Source organism: Juglans regia, chromosome 2 (genome assembly GCF_001411555.2).
Source record: "Juglans regia cultivar Chandler chromosome 2, Walnut 2.0, whole genome shotgun sequence".
Classification (NCBI taxonomy): domain Eukaryota; kingdom Viridiplantae; phylum Streptophyta; class Magnoliopsida; order Fagales; family Juglandaceae; genus Juglans; species Juglans regia.
The window spans coordinates 29,959,107-29,972,302 of NC_049902.1; the positions used below are offsets into that span (position 1 = coordinate 29,959,107).

Consider the following 13,196-nt stretch of genomic DNA (forward strand, 5'->3'; position numbering starts at 1 on the left):
TTTAATACTTGTTACGATTCTGTGCAATTGCAAATTATATTTTTATGCGAACAAAATTGGAAATTTGGAGTATATTTGGGGAGTTAGCTCTTGTAACTTAAAATCATCTCCAATAACATATTTATATACTCCAAATTCCTCATCAAATATAAATTCATTTATTCAAAACCAAAAATATATGTTCCTCCATCAGGACTAGAGACACCAAAGAAATACCTCAATGAAATAAATTAAAATCTCCACAACAATTCAAAAATATACATGACTCAAAATACCAAAATAACATAAAATAATAAATATACTAAATAAAATTCTCCAATAAATATTTGTACCCTTTGATACTTATTACTCTACAACCATCAAATCTTGCTAACACTTCCTATTCTTGACTTCCAGTTAAGGCATCAAAATTATCTAAAAAATATTGTGGAGATAGAGGATGAATTATCAATAACTCAGTAAGCAAAGAAGATATACTAGTATGTAAACATGAGTATTTACAGAGTTCAGAATACAGAACAAAATATTTTTATTTTCAGAATGCAGAATCAGAATATGTTATCAAAAATATCAAAACGAAAATTCAAAAATATTTTTTTTTTTAAATTCTTTTGGCATAGCATAACTGAAATATCACATTAGAACAAAATTTCATGTTTAACCTCCGTGGCATGGTTGTGCAAATCTCAGCCGACAACCGAGCAAAAACAGAATGTGAAATATTTCCCGTATTATTCTCGAAGCTCCGAGTGTGTACACAGGAAAGATCATGCTGAAAACCACTTTACTTCCAAAGTGGGTGCACCAGAAACATAAAAATTGATACGAACCCGAACAGAGGTCATAGTTTTACACTTGTGGTAAGGTTAGAACATAACATAACAGAAACAGAATGTCATACCAGAGGTTTTTATAAATCACATTATTTCATATCAGAGTATAGAACATATTCAGAAATCATAACACAACAAAATCATATCAACATTATATAATTATGCACAAATTTTCATATTCGCTCTTTTTGCACCGTTCAAAAACATAATGCCAAAAATAAGTTCATGTTTACACCAGTCATAACAGAAAATATTTTTTTCTTATACCAAGTTTTATGAGTAATTCAAAACAAATAACTGAGATTGTTTCAAATTTTTTTTCATAACAAAACATGCATATTTTCCAAAATCTATCTCAGTTCATTTCTATTTTTATGCAAATCTAGTATAGGAACCCCGCTTACCTTAACTTTTTATCTTCTCTGAATTTTTCCACAACAGTGCTGAACGAAATCAATCATCACATATAAGATGGACATATAACTTACTTAAATCTCTAATTAAACACGGATTTTGGTATTTAAGCCTGAAATACTAATAACCTATTTTTCTAAAAAAATCTAAAATTCTCGTAATTCTAAAATATCATCATTTCCTAATTTTATCAATATCCACTTAACAAAATTCTACCTTGATTATAAGTCTATTTAAAATAAATAAATAAAAAAAAAGAAGGCAGCCCAAACCCACTCAATATATTCTAGGTGTTTTGTAACCAATGCAATCGGGCCCAATATCCAACCTAGACCCACTTGAAATAAAATAAAACAAATTCCATGACTTCCAACAAAAGGGTAAAGATGTAATTAACATAAAAAAAGGCTTCGAAAGTTAGAACTTTTCATTGGGAACTATCACGTGATCCTAGGGGCATTTAGGTGGTTATATATAATAAGTGGATAGAACTCAAATGCTAGAACTTTGGAGAAAAACAAGCTTCGGAGGAGATACAGTGAGGGAGGGGCCGTGCGAGGTAACTCACCATGAGCAAGGCAACGAGTGGCGGCTAGGTGGTTGGGCGCGGCGGCAGAGCACTAGGAGAGGGAGAGAGAGGAAAACATTACTCACGAGAGAGAGAAAGAGAGAGAGAGAGAGAGAGAGAGAGAGAGAGAGAGAGAGAGAGAGAGAGAGAGAGAGAAAGGTGGCTTGGGGTGGCATAGGTGCCCGGCGCAGGTGCGGGCACAGGTGGAGGCGACGTGGAGGGTTTGGCAAGGTCACTAAGCTTCACCAACATGTCATAGGGCTGCAAAACTAAGACAGGGGGAAGTGGTTTTATTGCTCTGTTTTTAGTGCGGGAAATAGGACCTCTTAGACGTGCGATGGTAGCTTAGGCAATGATGGTGTAGGGCGGAGCTAGGGTAGCACGTGGGTGAAAAAGGGCAACGGTTCTCTGGTTCAGCATAGGCTAACCCCAGCGTGGAGGTTCTACCATGTAGGGGAGGTGGTTTTCATGGCTTGGCTCCTTCCTTGACGTGGAATGGAGGCTACTAGTACGTCGAGAACTAGCGGTTCGCGTCGAGGAGCTTAGTAGTGGGGCTACCTTAAGGTGGTGCGGCAACAACTCTAGTATAAAGGTTGAAGATTATCACTACGTGCATAAGGGATGTGCGTGCAGTGTGTAACGTATATTTATATAGTGTTGCATGGCATGGAACTGATCACTGGGTTCTCATGGCTTGGACTTTTTGGGCCCATTCCAAAATATTTGGGCCCACATGTTGTGTATGTAATTAACAAATGGACTGAGTTGGATGATTAGAGCAATTTGAAAATCTCTTTAGCTTGTCTGCAATTTTTCTCATGGATCAGGTGTTTTATTGATACTGATGGGACTTCGACTTAAATTCTAAAACTAATACAACCTATCCCATAAATTTTAGCCCATAACTAAAAAATTACACCTGATCTATAAAATATAAAATGATTTTAACTTACTTATCAAGCTCAATAAGAATCCACATTCTATAAAAATAAAATTTTAAACCCGTAACTTAACTCAAAAATTAATTATTAATCTTAAATGAACTTTTCGAGCATAGAAACCCAAAAAAACAAAATTTTAGAAAGCGGGATTGGTCCGTGGCCCGGTGTTACGCTCGCAATATGTAATTTAATAATCGAGTTAATACAGCTACGAGTTCTCCTTTCCCTCATTCGAGATTCTCTGCACTTATTCTGTTCTTGTCATTCTTGGACTCAAATTCAAGACGCAAGTCTGCTTCTAGCTTGACCTCTGATATAGCTTTCTCCCATAAAATCCCGTCAATAACTCTACGAATCCAAATCCACAAGACTCGTAACTTTATTCCCAAGGTAATCAGTTTTCGTGATCTTCAGAGAAAACGTCCAAAATGAAAACACCTCTTTTCCTTTTCTTTTAAATGAATTAATAGTATCTCATTTACTAAAGTTTGGGATTTGAGTTACTGGGATACTGTAGAATCCGAAATTTTCTAGGACCATATTCAAGAAAGAAACTCCAACATCCCCCATTTAATATATATTTAAGACGTATTTATTTTATATTCTAAAACTGTACAAATTATTTAACCATCGCAATACTCAGAACTTGATCTTACTTTACCGTCTCATTTTGTTATGCTATTTATTACAATTTCGCCATTAAAGTTCTGGATAGAATGAGAACTGAGAAAGTAACAGTTTGTTCTTAAATTTTCTCTCTTTATCCTCTGGACGTGTGAACTTAATGGATGTTTCAACCAATGAAGCAAACTATTGTCAACATGTTTAGCATTGGTTTCTTTGAGTACTTTTCAATCGAGGGTTTTCTAGGGTCTGGTCGTGCGGGATTCGAGCAAAGACCTGCTTGATCCCCAGATAATCATGGACTCAGACTCGACGGGTGGGCTCGCCACCGACTCCGGCTCCGGCTCCGTCTCGAACTTCGCGTTCGCCTTTAACGACAGCAAATTCTCCGATCGGGTCCTGAGGATTGAGATAATTCGCGATAAAGAGAGTGGTAAGAGAGTTTTTTTTTTAATCTTTCTGCGATGTTCTGTGTGTGCATGTGGGTTAGTGGTTGTAAATTTATTGTTAATGCAAGTGGGTTCTGTTTGGTTGCCCATTAAATGAAGGATTTTGAAAGAATATTTGGGTTTTTCCGTTTCCTGTAGTTAGGCTATTAGATGAGTTTTGAGTTGTAGTTTGTAGTTTGATTGTGATAGTTCCCCGAGAAATTTCTATTTCAATTTGTTTGGATATGACACTAACCACTTAGATATCATTTTAGAGGATTGTATGGTTCATGATTGCAGTTTCATTTGATGCACATGATAAAACAATTGTATCGATGTTATGATGATGTTGCTATTGAGAGAAGACAGACTGCTGTTGTAAATGTGCAACATTAGCACGTGTATCCACTGCCATACCACGTTGTAGAACCTTTGAGCCAATGGTATGCATGTTCAATATTGAAATGCGGTGGCTGGTGATAAGTTTTAAGCCAACAGTATCGCTGAACTGGGATGCATTTCCCGTTTCAATTTCATGCTTTGGCACACATGATTTGAACTGTGGGATTTATCTGAAGTTGTGATTGTGATTACTACACAACAGACTAGTATTGTAAAATGGGCAGCATTTCCATTGGTGCCCAGGTAATATCGAAGAACCTTCTAGCCCATAGTATGCATTTTGAATTTAAAAATGCTGGGCTGGGGATCAAGTGAATGAACCAGGAGCCGAGCCTGATTTGGAATGAATACTCCCATAATCATCATTTTTTTAATCTTGGATGGATCAGATTGCCTTGGGATCTGAATGTAGATGCTTTACTAAAAGTTTGATAATGTAGGGCAGTATGCATGAGAATATGATGTTGTTGAAGTATTTTCTTTTTCTCTATGACTTCAGTTGGTGGCATCTCTTTCACAGGCTTTGCATAGTTTTTTGAAGTATACACTAGGCTTTAATTCTTTCTTGCCGGCTATTGGGATCATTATGCTTTGTATTCTTGTTGCTGTAAAGGCATTGTGTTTGGGGTAAAAAGGCTGCCAATGATCCTCCCTTCACCACCCCCGAATGTTGTAGTAACTGCATAATTTACCATGTTAGGAAGTTAAATTATGCAGTTACATGCGTCTTCCCACTGTATTGTGTTTGCTGACCTTATGAAGCTGTTTTGAAGAAGTGGTAGAAGAATATTGTTGTCCCAACCCAAGCCACATCTCGGCTTATACTCCAAAAAGACTAGTCAAGATTGTTATTGGAATTCCTTAGAATCATGATACAACCTATTTCCATGTGAGGAACCTATGTGAAACTTGGCAGTAAATGCACTTTTACATACTCAATTACCTCTATCAGACTTTACCCACCCAATGTGGGACTTAGTGCCCATGCAATGTGAAGAGCTGGTTTTAAACTGTAACATGCCAAATACAGAGGATAGTTTGGGCTATGGAATTCAAGATGAGGAAGCAATGATTGAGGAATTACCTTCAGGTGTTGGGATTAATTGGAATCACCATGGTACATCTTGTATCTTCAATTATCAGTTTCTACAAGAACTTATCAAAAACAAAAATGATCAGTTTCTTTATTTCTATTTCAGCTTGGAGACCTTCTATTGGTGTAATATGGAGAACTGACTAGGTTTTTTGTGCATATCTCATTATTCCTCGTACCAATTTTCTTCCTGTGTTGTTACTCGTCAGAAAGAAAAAATCATATCTGTGTTATTCTCTTTATCTAGAAATTATCTTTCCAATCTTATATAAGGAGAATATGAAGTGGTGTTTATCTCCTACTTATTAGCTGATGTAAACTTAACATTTTTTTTTTCACCAATCTGTATGCGTATATGGTGGTACATATGCAGTAATTGCAGCAGCATGTAATATTAAATATAAATAGATAGTCTTTTGGTTTTCACTCTGTGAGATCCTTTGTAGATGATGAAGCTGCACCTGGTAATGATTCATTGTGGAGCAAGGAACTCGCAACAGTTCTTAGAGTCAAAACCTTACACATAAGCTCTCCAATTTTAGCAGCAAAGAGTCCATTTTTTTATAAGGTGAAGGGAGTCTTTATCTGGTTTTGCTGCTTTTGTTCCTTGGATAATTTTGCTCACTTGTTGATTCATGCCTCTTGTAGTTGTTTTCAAACGACGTTAGAGAGTCAGAGCAGCAACATGTAACTCTACAGATTCATGCATCTAGTAATCACACAACTTTCGTTACGTTTTATTGTCTACTTGTGTGTATCAGCTTCTCCATATTACAAGTCAATACTAATTAATTACTGTTTCTTTCTTATTATGTCACTGGAGCAGAGGAAGCAGCCCTCATGGACCTTCTTAATTTCATGTACAGCAATACTTTGTCAACGACAACACCTCCTGCACTGTTGGATGTGCTGATGGCTGCTGACAAATTTGAAGTTGCATCATGCTTGAGATATTGTAGCCGGTTATTGCTGAATTTGCCAATGACTTGCGAGTCTGCATTGCTTTATTTAGATCTACCTTCTAGTGTTTCAATGGCTGATGGAGTTCAGCCATTGACTAATGCAGCAAAACAGTTTCTTGTTGCACACTACAAAGACATAACCAAGTGAGTTTTTCCTGACATACTTTCTTTATGATTGCTTTAGCCGTGAAGCTCCTCTCTGGTTTATATTAGGTTCATATGGTAAAATTTTGTTTGGGACCATTATTACTTAGACTGTTAGACATATGATGTCTCTTTTCCTCTTTTCCTTTTTTGTCAATTATTAGGATATTTGATCAGTCTTGTGAAACAGTGCCTGAATTTTATATAAGAGTAATGCTACTCACAAGTCCTTTTACCATCATCCTCCCACCATCTTATGATGTGGTAATAAATGATTGAAAACTTTTTGTTATGTTCCACTTGTGGGCTAATCATTTAATGCTCTTCATAAAGGGATGCCAAGAGGATGGTGATAAAAATGATGAAAAATATAATTTTTCTTTATATAATATTCAAATTTCAGTTGTAGCGACTTAAATTCGAATCACAGATATGAGAAAAATTTGATTGTTTTGCTGCATGTTCCAGGTTTCGCGATGAGGTGCTAAACTTTCCCCTGGCTGGCATTGAGGCAGTATTGTCCAGTGATGATCTCCAAGCGCCTTCAGAGGATGCTATTTTTGACTTTGTGCTGCAATGGGCTCGAACTCATTACCCAAAACTCGAGGACCGAAGAGAGATCCTTGGCTCGCGGCTTGCTCACCTCATTCGTTTTCCATACATGACCTCCCGAAAGCTAAGGAAGGTTTTTACTTGCAATGACTTTGATGCCGACCTGTTGACAAAGCTTGTGCTTGAGGCTCTCTTTTTCAAGGCTGAGGCACCACACCAGCAGCGCTCCCTTGCTGCAGAGGAGGCCAGTTCCACCCGTCGGCGATATGTGGAGCGGGCATACAAATATCGCCCAATCAAGGTAGTCGAATTTGAGCTGCCCTGTCAGCAATGTATTGTTTACCTGGACCTGAAGCGGGAGGAGTGTGAACGTCTGTTTCCAGCTGGTGTTGCTTACTCACTGCCTTTTCAACTGGGTGGGCAGTGGTTTTTCTTGTCAGCGCACTGCAACTTGGACCAACGAGGCTTACACAGCTTTGGACTATTTTTGGTGATTCTAGAGAAGCGATCAGTAAATTTTACCGTTGACTATGAGTTTGCAGCGAGGTCCAAGCCAAATGAGGAGTTTGTAAGCAAGCACAAGGGAAATTGTAATTTCACAGGAGGGAAGGCCGTCGGGTATCAAAATCTGTTTGGCATAACCTGGGCGGCATTCATGGCTGATGACAGCCTCTATTTTATCAATGGTGTTGTCCATCTAAGAGCTGGGCTTACCATCAGGCAATGAGCCCTCTGCCCTTTAATTTCAGGTCTCATTTTGGCTGTTAATAGTTGCATTATCAGAATAATAAATGTTCGTTCGTTCTCAAATGTAATGTTTTCCTTTGGAAGTCTGAAACGAATATTATGGCCAAATATACTCTAGCTGTAAAGAGACGTGGATGGGCTACTCTCAAAGTAAATACTAATAGGGTTGAAAGTTCACCTATTCCAATAGAGTGCCAAAAAAGTATGTAAAAATGACTGTATATAGCATAAGTCTTATGAGTTTGTTTTAATAATTATTTTAGGTTGTTTTTGAAAGAGTTTTCCATTCCCAAAACTTGGTTTTAACAATACATGACTTTCCATCCAAATGCCGCCTATTATATTTTGCACTTTCTATAATTAATGTTCACACATGGTCATGTGTTATGTTTAGTAAAGCTTTGTTAGTTACACGTCAGTATCTAAATATCATAACCACATCATTTAACGTGGGACCATTACAATTATTAAAAATAAAAAATAAAATAAAATACAGCACTCTTTTATAACAAAGTTTTTAAATAAGTGACGTGTTTGGTATGTCAATAAATATGATTAGAAATATAATTTTTTTTTGTATTTTATTTTGTGTTCATGCTAACTATGTAGATTATTAACAATATTCACTCAATCAACCAAAATCAAGATGCAACGGTTACAAACTCATGTATGGAAAGAAATCATCTAACAATGGCTACATGCACACCTATGGAAATATACAATCCAACACGTGTCCAATGGCTACAACTACAAAATATGGAAACTTCATCCTAAGCGCCGAATCCTCTTGTATTACATTTATAATTTTATATCCCGTAAATTCTTTTCTTTGTAACGTTCACTACTTTTTTTACATAGACTATATATTTTATATATATTAGAAGACTCTCGATAGACTCTCACGTTATGTGAGATATTTTTACAAATAACTGGCTCACAATTTTCTTTATAGATAGAGCATTGCTATTCATAAGCCTGCACACCAATCATAATTTTTTTTTTAATTTTTTTTTTAATTTTTTTCTTTTTAAAACAATTGAATTCTTCTACTTATCATCTATATACTACATATTTGATAAGAAAAAAAATTTTAAAAATCATAAAAAAAAATATGTGTGGTGTATGAGGTTATGAATAGAATTTTTCTCAAACATTTGGCACGCCAAAATAATTCAATTAACTCAACCAATCGATGTTGAATGTTATAATCTCCTCTACTTAAAAGTTCTAATGCACTCATCAACATCTCGTCACGTGCATATATAGTCTTAATAATTTGGAGATCTTAACTCAGAGCATTGGCATTGCCAAGTCTAAATTTTAGCTAGAATCTCAAGTTTTAGCTATAGTATTAACATTTGGCTAGGTGAATCCACATTGGACTAGCCATCTTATAGTCAAAATAATAATATAATATTATATATTTTAATAATATTTTACAAAATTTTATTTTTTTATATTTTGCAAATATACTTCATATATTAATTAATAATTTATATTTTACTTAAAATTATTGTTCTTCCCAACTATTTGTTTCCTCAACCTTATATTAACATTTCATATTACTATATAATATCACTTCCAATAAAATTGCAAGTGTAATCAAATCTCACAATGAATCATGCAGATATGAACATCAAAATTGTGTGAGAGAGAGATAGAGACCTGAGCATAAAGAACAAATCAGAAACTCTATTCTCATTCATGAAAAGGAATAAAAAATACAAATATTATCTTCCACCTAGCACTCAACTGTATTGTCCACTACACTAAAAATTAGACCTACAAAAAATACTAAGAATGACACTAACAGAAATTTATTTACAAGCAACAAGCCAAAACAGAGTGGTCCTTTGATAAGGAATGATCTCTGATGCATCGTGCATTCCTTGGTGGCTGTTGTGCATCACTTGGTGGCTGCACTTTCATGTTTGGATCATTGAGAGTCTCAACCTGATGGTGAGCATGATCATCATGCTTCAATATATATGGAGGGTTAACAAGAACAATAGAAAAGTGCTTGTTAACAATCCTATTTTCTAACTTGTTAAACTGATGAGAATCGATTAAAGTTGGAAAACTATTTTTGAACATATTCACTGAAAGGGGATGGCAAAATCAGACTCACCTACAACATAAAGAGGTAGTAATCGACCTCTATCGAGAGCATATAACAAAATAGTTTGGTTTCCCTCAAGAAAATATGGCTCTCAAAAAAAGATAAACTGGTATGCATGTGTTCTATTTTGCAAAGAAGAACAACAAAAATATCACGACTAACCAAAACTGCAATATATATCGTAGATGCTGGCTACACGTACAAATCGAATAACCAAAACTGCAATATATATCATAGATAACAGATCGAATAAGCAAAATTGCAATAAATATCAGTTGTTCAATATTATCAAGAAATCCATGTAAATCGAAACTCTCGAAACCCTCGAAACCCATGTAATAAATCGAAACCCTCAAAACCCAAATAAGAAATTTATGTAAATCGAAACCCTCGAAACTCATGTAATAAATCGAAACCCTCGAAACCCAAATAAGATATCCATGTAAATCGAAACCCTCGAAACCCATAGATATCAGTTATTGCAATAAAATTGCAATAAATCGAAACCTTCGAAACCCATGTAAGAAATTTATGTAAATCGAAACCCATGTAAATCGAAACACAAATCAGAAATCAGTTTGTAAGAAATACTCAAATGGTGATTTTGTTGTGACAGATTTGGGGAGGAAATGCGCAGGTCTCTTGTGGGCTGGAAGACAACGGCGTAGACGATTTGTGGGCTGGAAGACGATGGCATGGACGATCGACAAAGAGAAGAGGGCGTGGACGATCGAAGAAGATGCAGGTCTGTGTTTCGCACGTTTCGGATGAAGAAAAAGAAAAACGAGGGAAATGGAAGAAGAAAGAGGAAAAAACGAGTGAAAGAGAGAGGCCGGACGAAATAATAAAATACAACTTTCCATAATGAACAGTAGCTCGCCAGATATGGGGAAGAGTTAAGATATACTGTAGCAGATATGTTAAACTTGACAAATTTAGCTAGGCCAATGTAGTTATTTTTTCTCCTATTTGCTTTCAATTTGGATTTGCATTGACAAATGGCTAAGCCATTGCCAATGCTCTTAAGGCCTAAATGGCAATGCCCATTTCTCATAATTACGAAAATGAAAATGTATTTTACTAACGGAATGCCTAACACACTATGAAAAGCAGTCCAAACAGATTAGAATAAAGTTTGATGTATTAGATTGAAAAACATTCTTTTTTATCTCAATTATAAACTATATCTAATATAGAGTTATTCTAATATTTTAAGTCAGTGTGCAGATTATATCAAATAATTTACTAGATATCATATAAGCACTTTATTAAATATACTATATATATATATATATATATACAGACTTGATAATATAATTTTTTTCTAACCATCAAGTTATATTTGTTGTTTTTCTTTCCATACTCGTCTTGGACAATGAGACATTATAATAATGCATCCTGGTGTTCCCTTTTCTTGGAACACGATTCACGCGCATGAAATAAACATCTTCAAGATTATATTTTTACTCTATTCCCATCTGTTAAATCCTTAATTAAAAATGAGAAACAAATAACCATACATCACCATTATATAATATCAATTAATTCATAATGCAAACTTTTAGTGGGAATAAATCATCCAATAATGAAAATATTGATTCTGATTTGACATCTAAGGAGGCTAAAAAAAGAAAAACAAAGAGAAAAAAGAGAGAAAAGTAGACACCATGTTCGATCCAGCAGATATTTCTTCCGACCAAAGTACGAGTTCGTTATTCAAGATACTACCAATCTTAAATATTCATAAATGACGATGGTAAGCAACACTTATACAGATATGTTCCTTCGAATTGCATCTTTAAAATATTCATCTAGCTTTTTCTCCACTTTTTTTCTTTTATTTTCTACGCAATATATAAATATGTTTATGAGTTATTCTATTAATAAATTAAACATATCTTCCGCACCACCAACATGACAAGATTTTATTTGCAATAGATTTGATTTTATATCTTCTCTTACAAATCAACTCATTTCAAGTCCTTCATGTAAACAACGTGTTTTCCATACCTGAGTTGTAAATATAGTTTTTCTATATTTATACAAGCAGTAAGGGCCTGTTTGTAATTGCATTAGGAATCTTAAAAAGTATTTATTGTGTTAGGAATCTTAAAAAGTATTTAAATAGTCTTAAAAATTATTTAATAAAAAAATTAAGTTATTTGAGTGTTACATATTAAAATATTTTTTTATTTTAATATGCTAAAAAATACATTTGATTTTTTATTTCTCAAAACACACTTTTTCTATAATAATGTGAAACGTAATTCAAATTTTAAAAATATTCTCAATAGGCAAAAATAACTATGTGACTTTAAAATAATTACAACCTTTAAACTTTTAAAAATATAGTCATAATCTTTAAAAAATACCAAATGATCGTCTTTTCTATATCAAAAAGTAATTTTTTAATTTGTTTATAAACAAATATAATATATTTGAAAGTGTTTGAAACACATAGTTATCAAAACAATAAATAACTTTTTAATAGTATACTTTATCTTAAAATTATAAGTTATATTTTTTATCGTAATTTCAAACACACTACTATTCAAGTATTCTCATAATATTCTATTATTATTAATTATTTTTTATTATTATTTAATATTTTATTATTATTTTTTACTATCATTCAGAATACTTCTGACCACCCAAACCTACCCTAAAGGCTGACTTAGATATAATTATCTAATCGCCCTAAGTTAAGAGTTTTTTAACATCAAGCTGCAAGAGGCTAAAAGCAAGTGATTCTCCCTTAAGCGAGAAATATGTACGTATTGAAGATAAAGGTTTCGTTTGGATTCTAAATTCATCTCAACTCATCATTACAATTTTTTCAAATCTCAATACAAAATATAATAAACAATTCAATTTTTTCAAATTCTTAAATAATAATAATATTAAAAAATAATATTCTAACAATATTTTATCATCTCAACTCAACTCACTTCATCATCCAAACATTACCAAAGTCGTTGGAGAGAATGAAAATCGCGTGGCCGACACCATGCCCTTAATCCTTATGGACATGCATGGAGTCCTGGCTAAGGGTTCAAATCTCCCAACTAATAAGGACTATTCCTAGGATAAACCGCAAATAAAGATGGAGTTTTCAAGGCAATAGGCCAGCCCCTCTCAATTATTGACTAGGACATATAACCTTTTTTTTCTTGTTTTGTAGGCCATCACTTCCCAGTTTTTGAGCCAAATTTCGTGAACATGATCAGACAATAAGATCGACAAATAAATAAGATCTGTATCCTGCTCAAAGATACAGGCATTATTGACCATTTGGCATTTATATATATATAAAATAAAAAAAATAAAAATAAATACAACGTTTGGTGTGTAAAATAATGACTAACAAAA

At 34.2% G+C, this 13,196-nt stretch overlaps 1 protein-coding gene across 2 annotated transcripts; it reads left to right on the forward strand.

Moving 5' to 3' along the window:
* The first annotated feature begins 3,042 nt into the window (after positions 1–3,042).
* LOC109005997 (BTB/POZ domain-containing protein POB1-like) lies at positions 3,043–8,003 on the forward strand. 2 transcript variants are annotated; one of them, XM_018985129.2, is made up of 5 exons: positions 3,043–3,813; positions 5,750–5,871; positions 5,952–6,015; positions 6,130–6,409; positions 6,878–8,003. In XM_018985129.2, exons 1-5 carry the CDS (start codon positions 3,678–3,680, stop codon positions 7,686–7,688), a joined length of 1,413 nt encoding a protein of 470 aa, XP_018840674.1. In that variant the 5' UTR covers positions 3,043–3,677; the 3' UTR covers positions 7,689–8,003. The 2 variants fall into 2 exon arrangements, with proteins under 2 accessions (XP_018840674.1, XP_018840675.1); XM_018985130.2 differs by lacking the exons at positions 5,750–5,871; positions 5,952–6,015 and having other exon boundaries at positions 3,368–3,813; positions 6,878–7,950.
* Positions 8,004–13,196: the final 5,193 nt, after the last annotated feature.

Coding starts and splice junctions, on each gene's coding strand:
- LOC109005997 (XM_018985129.2), top strand. CDS start 3,678: ATGGACTCAGACTCGACGGGTGGGCTCGCCACCGACTCCGGCTCCGGC. Junction 6,016..6,129: donor TCTACAGATTCATGCATCTA/GTAATCACACAA, acceptor TCACTGGAGCAG/AGGAAGCAGCCCTCATGGAC. Junction 6,410..6,877: donor CACTACAAAGACATAACCAA/GTGAGTTTTTCC, acceptor TGCATGTTCCAG/GTTTCGCGATGAGGTGCTAA.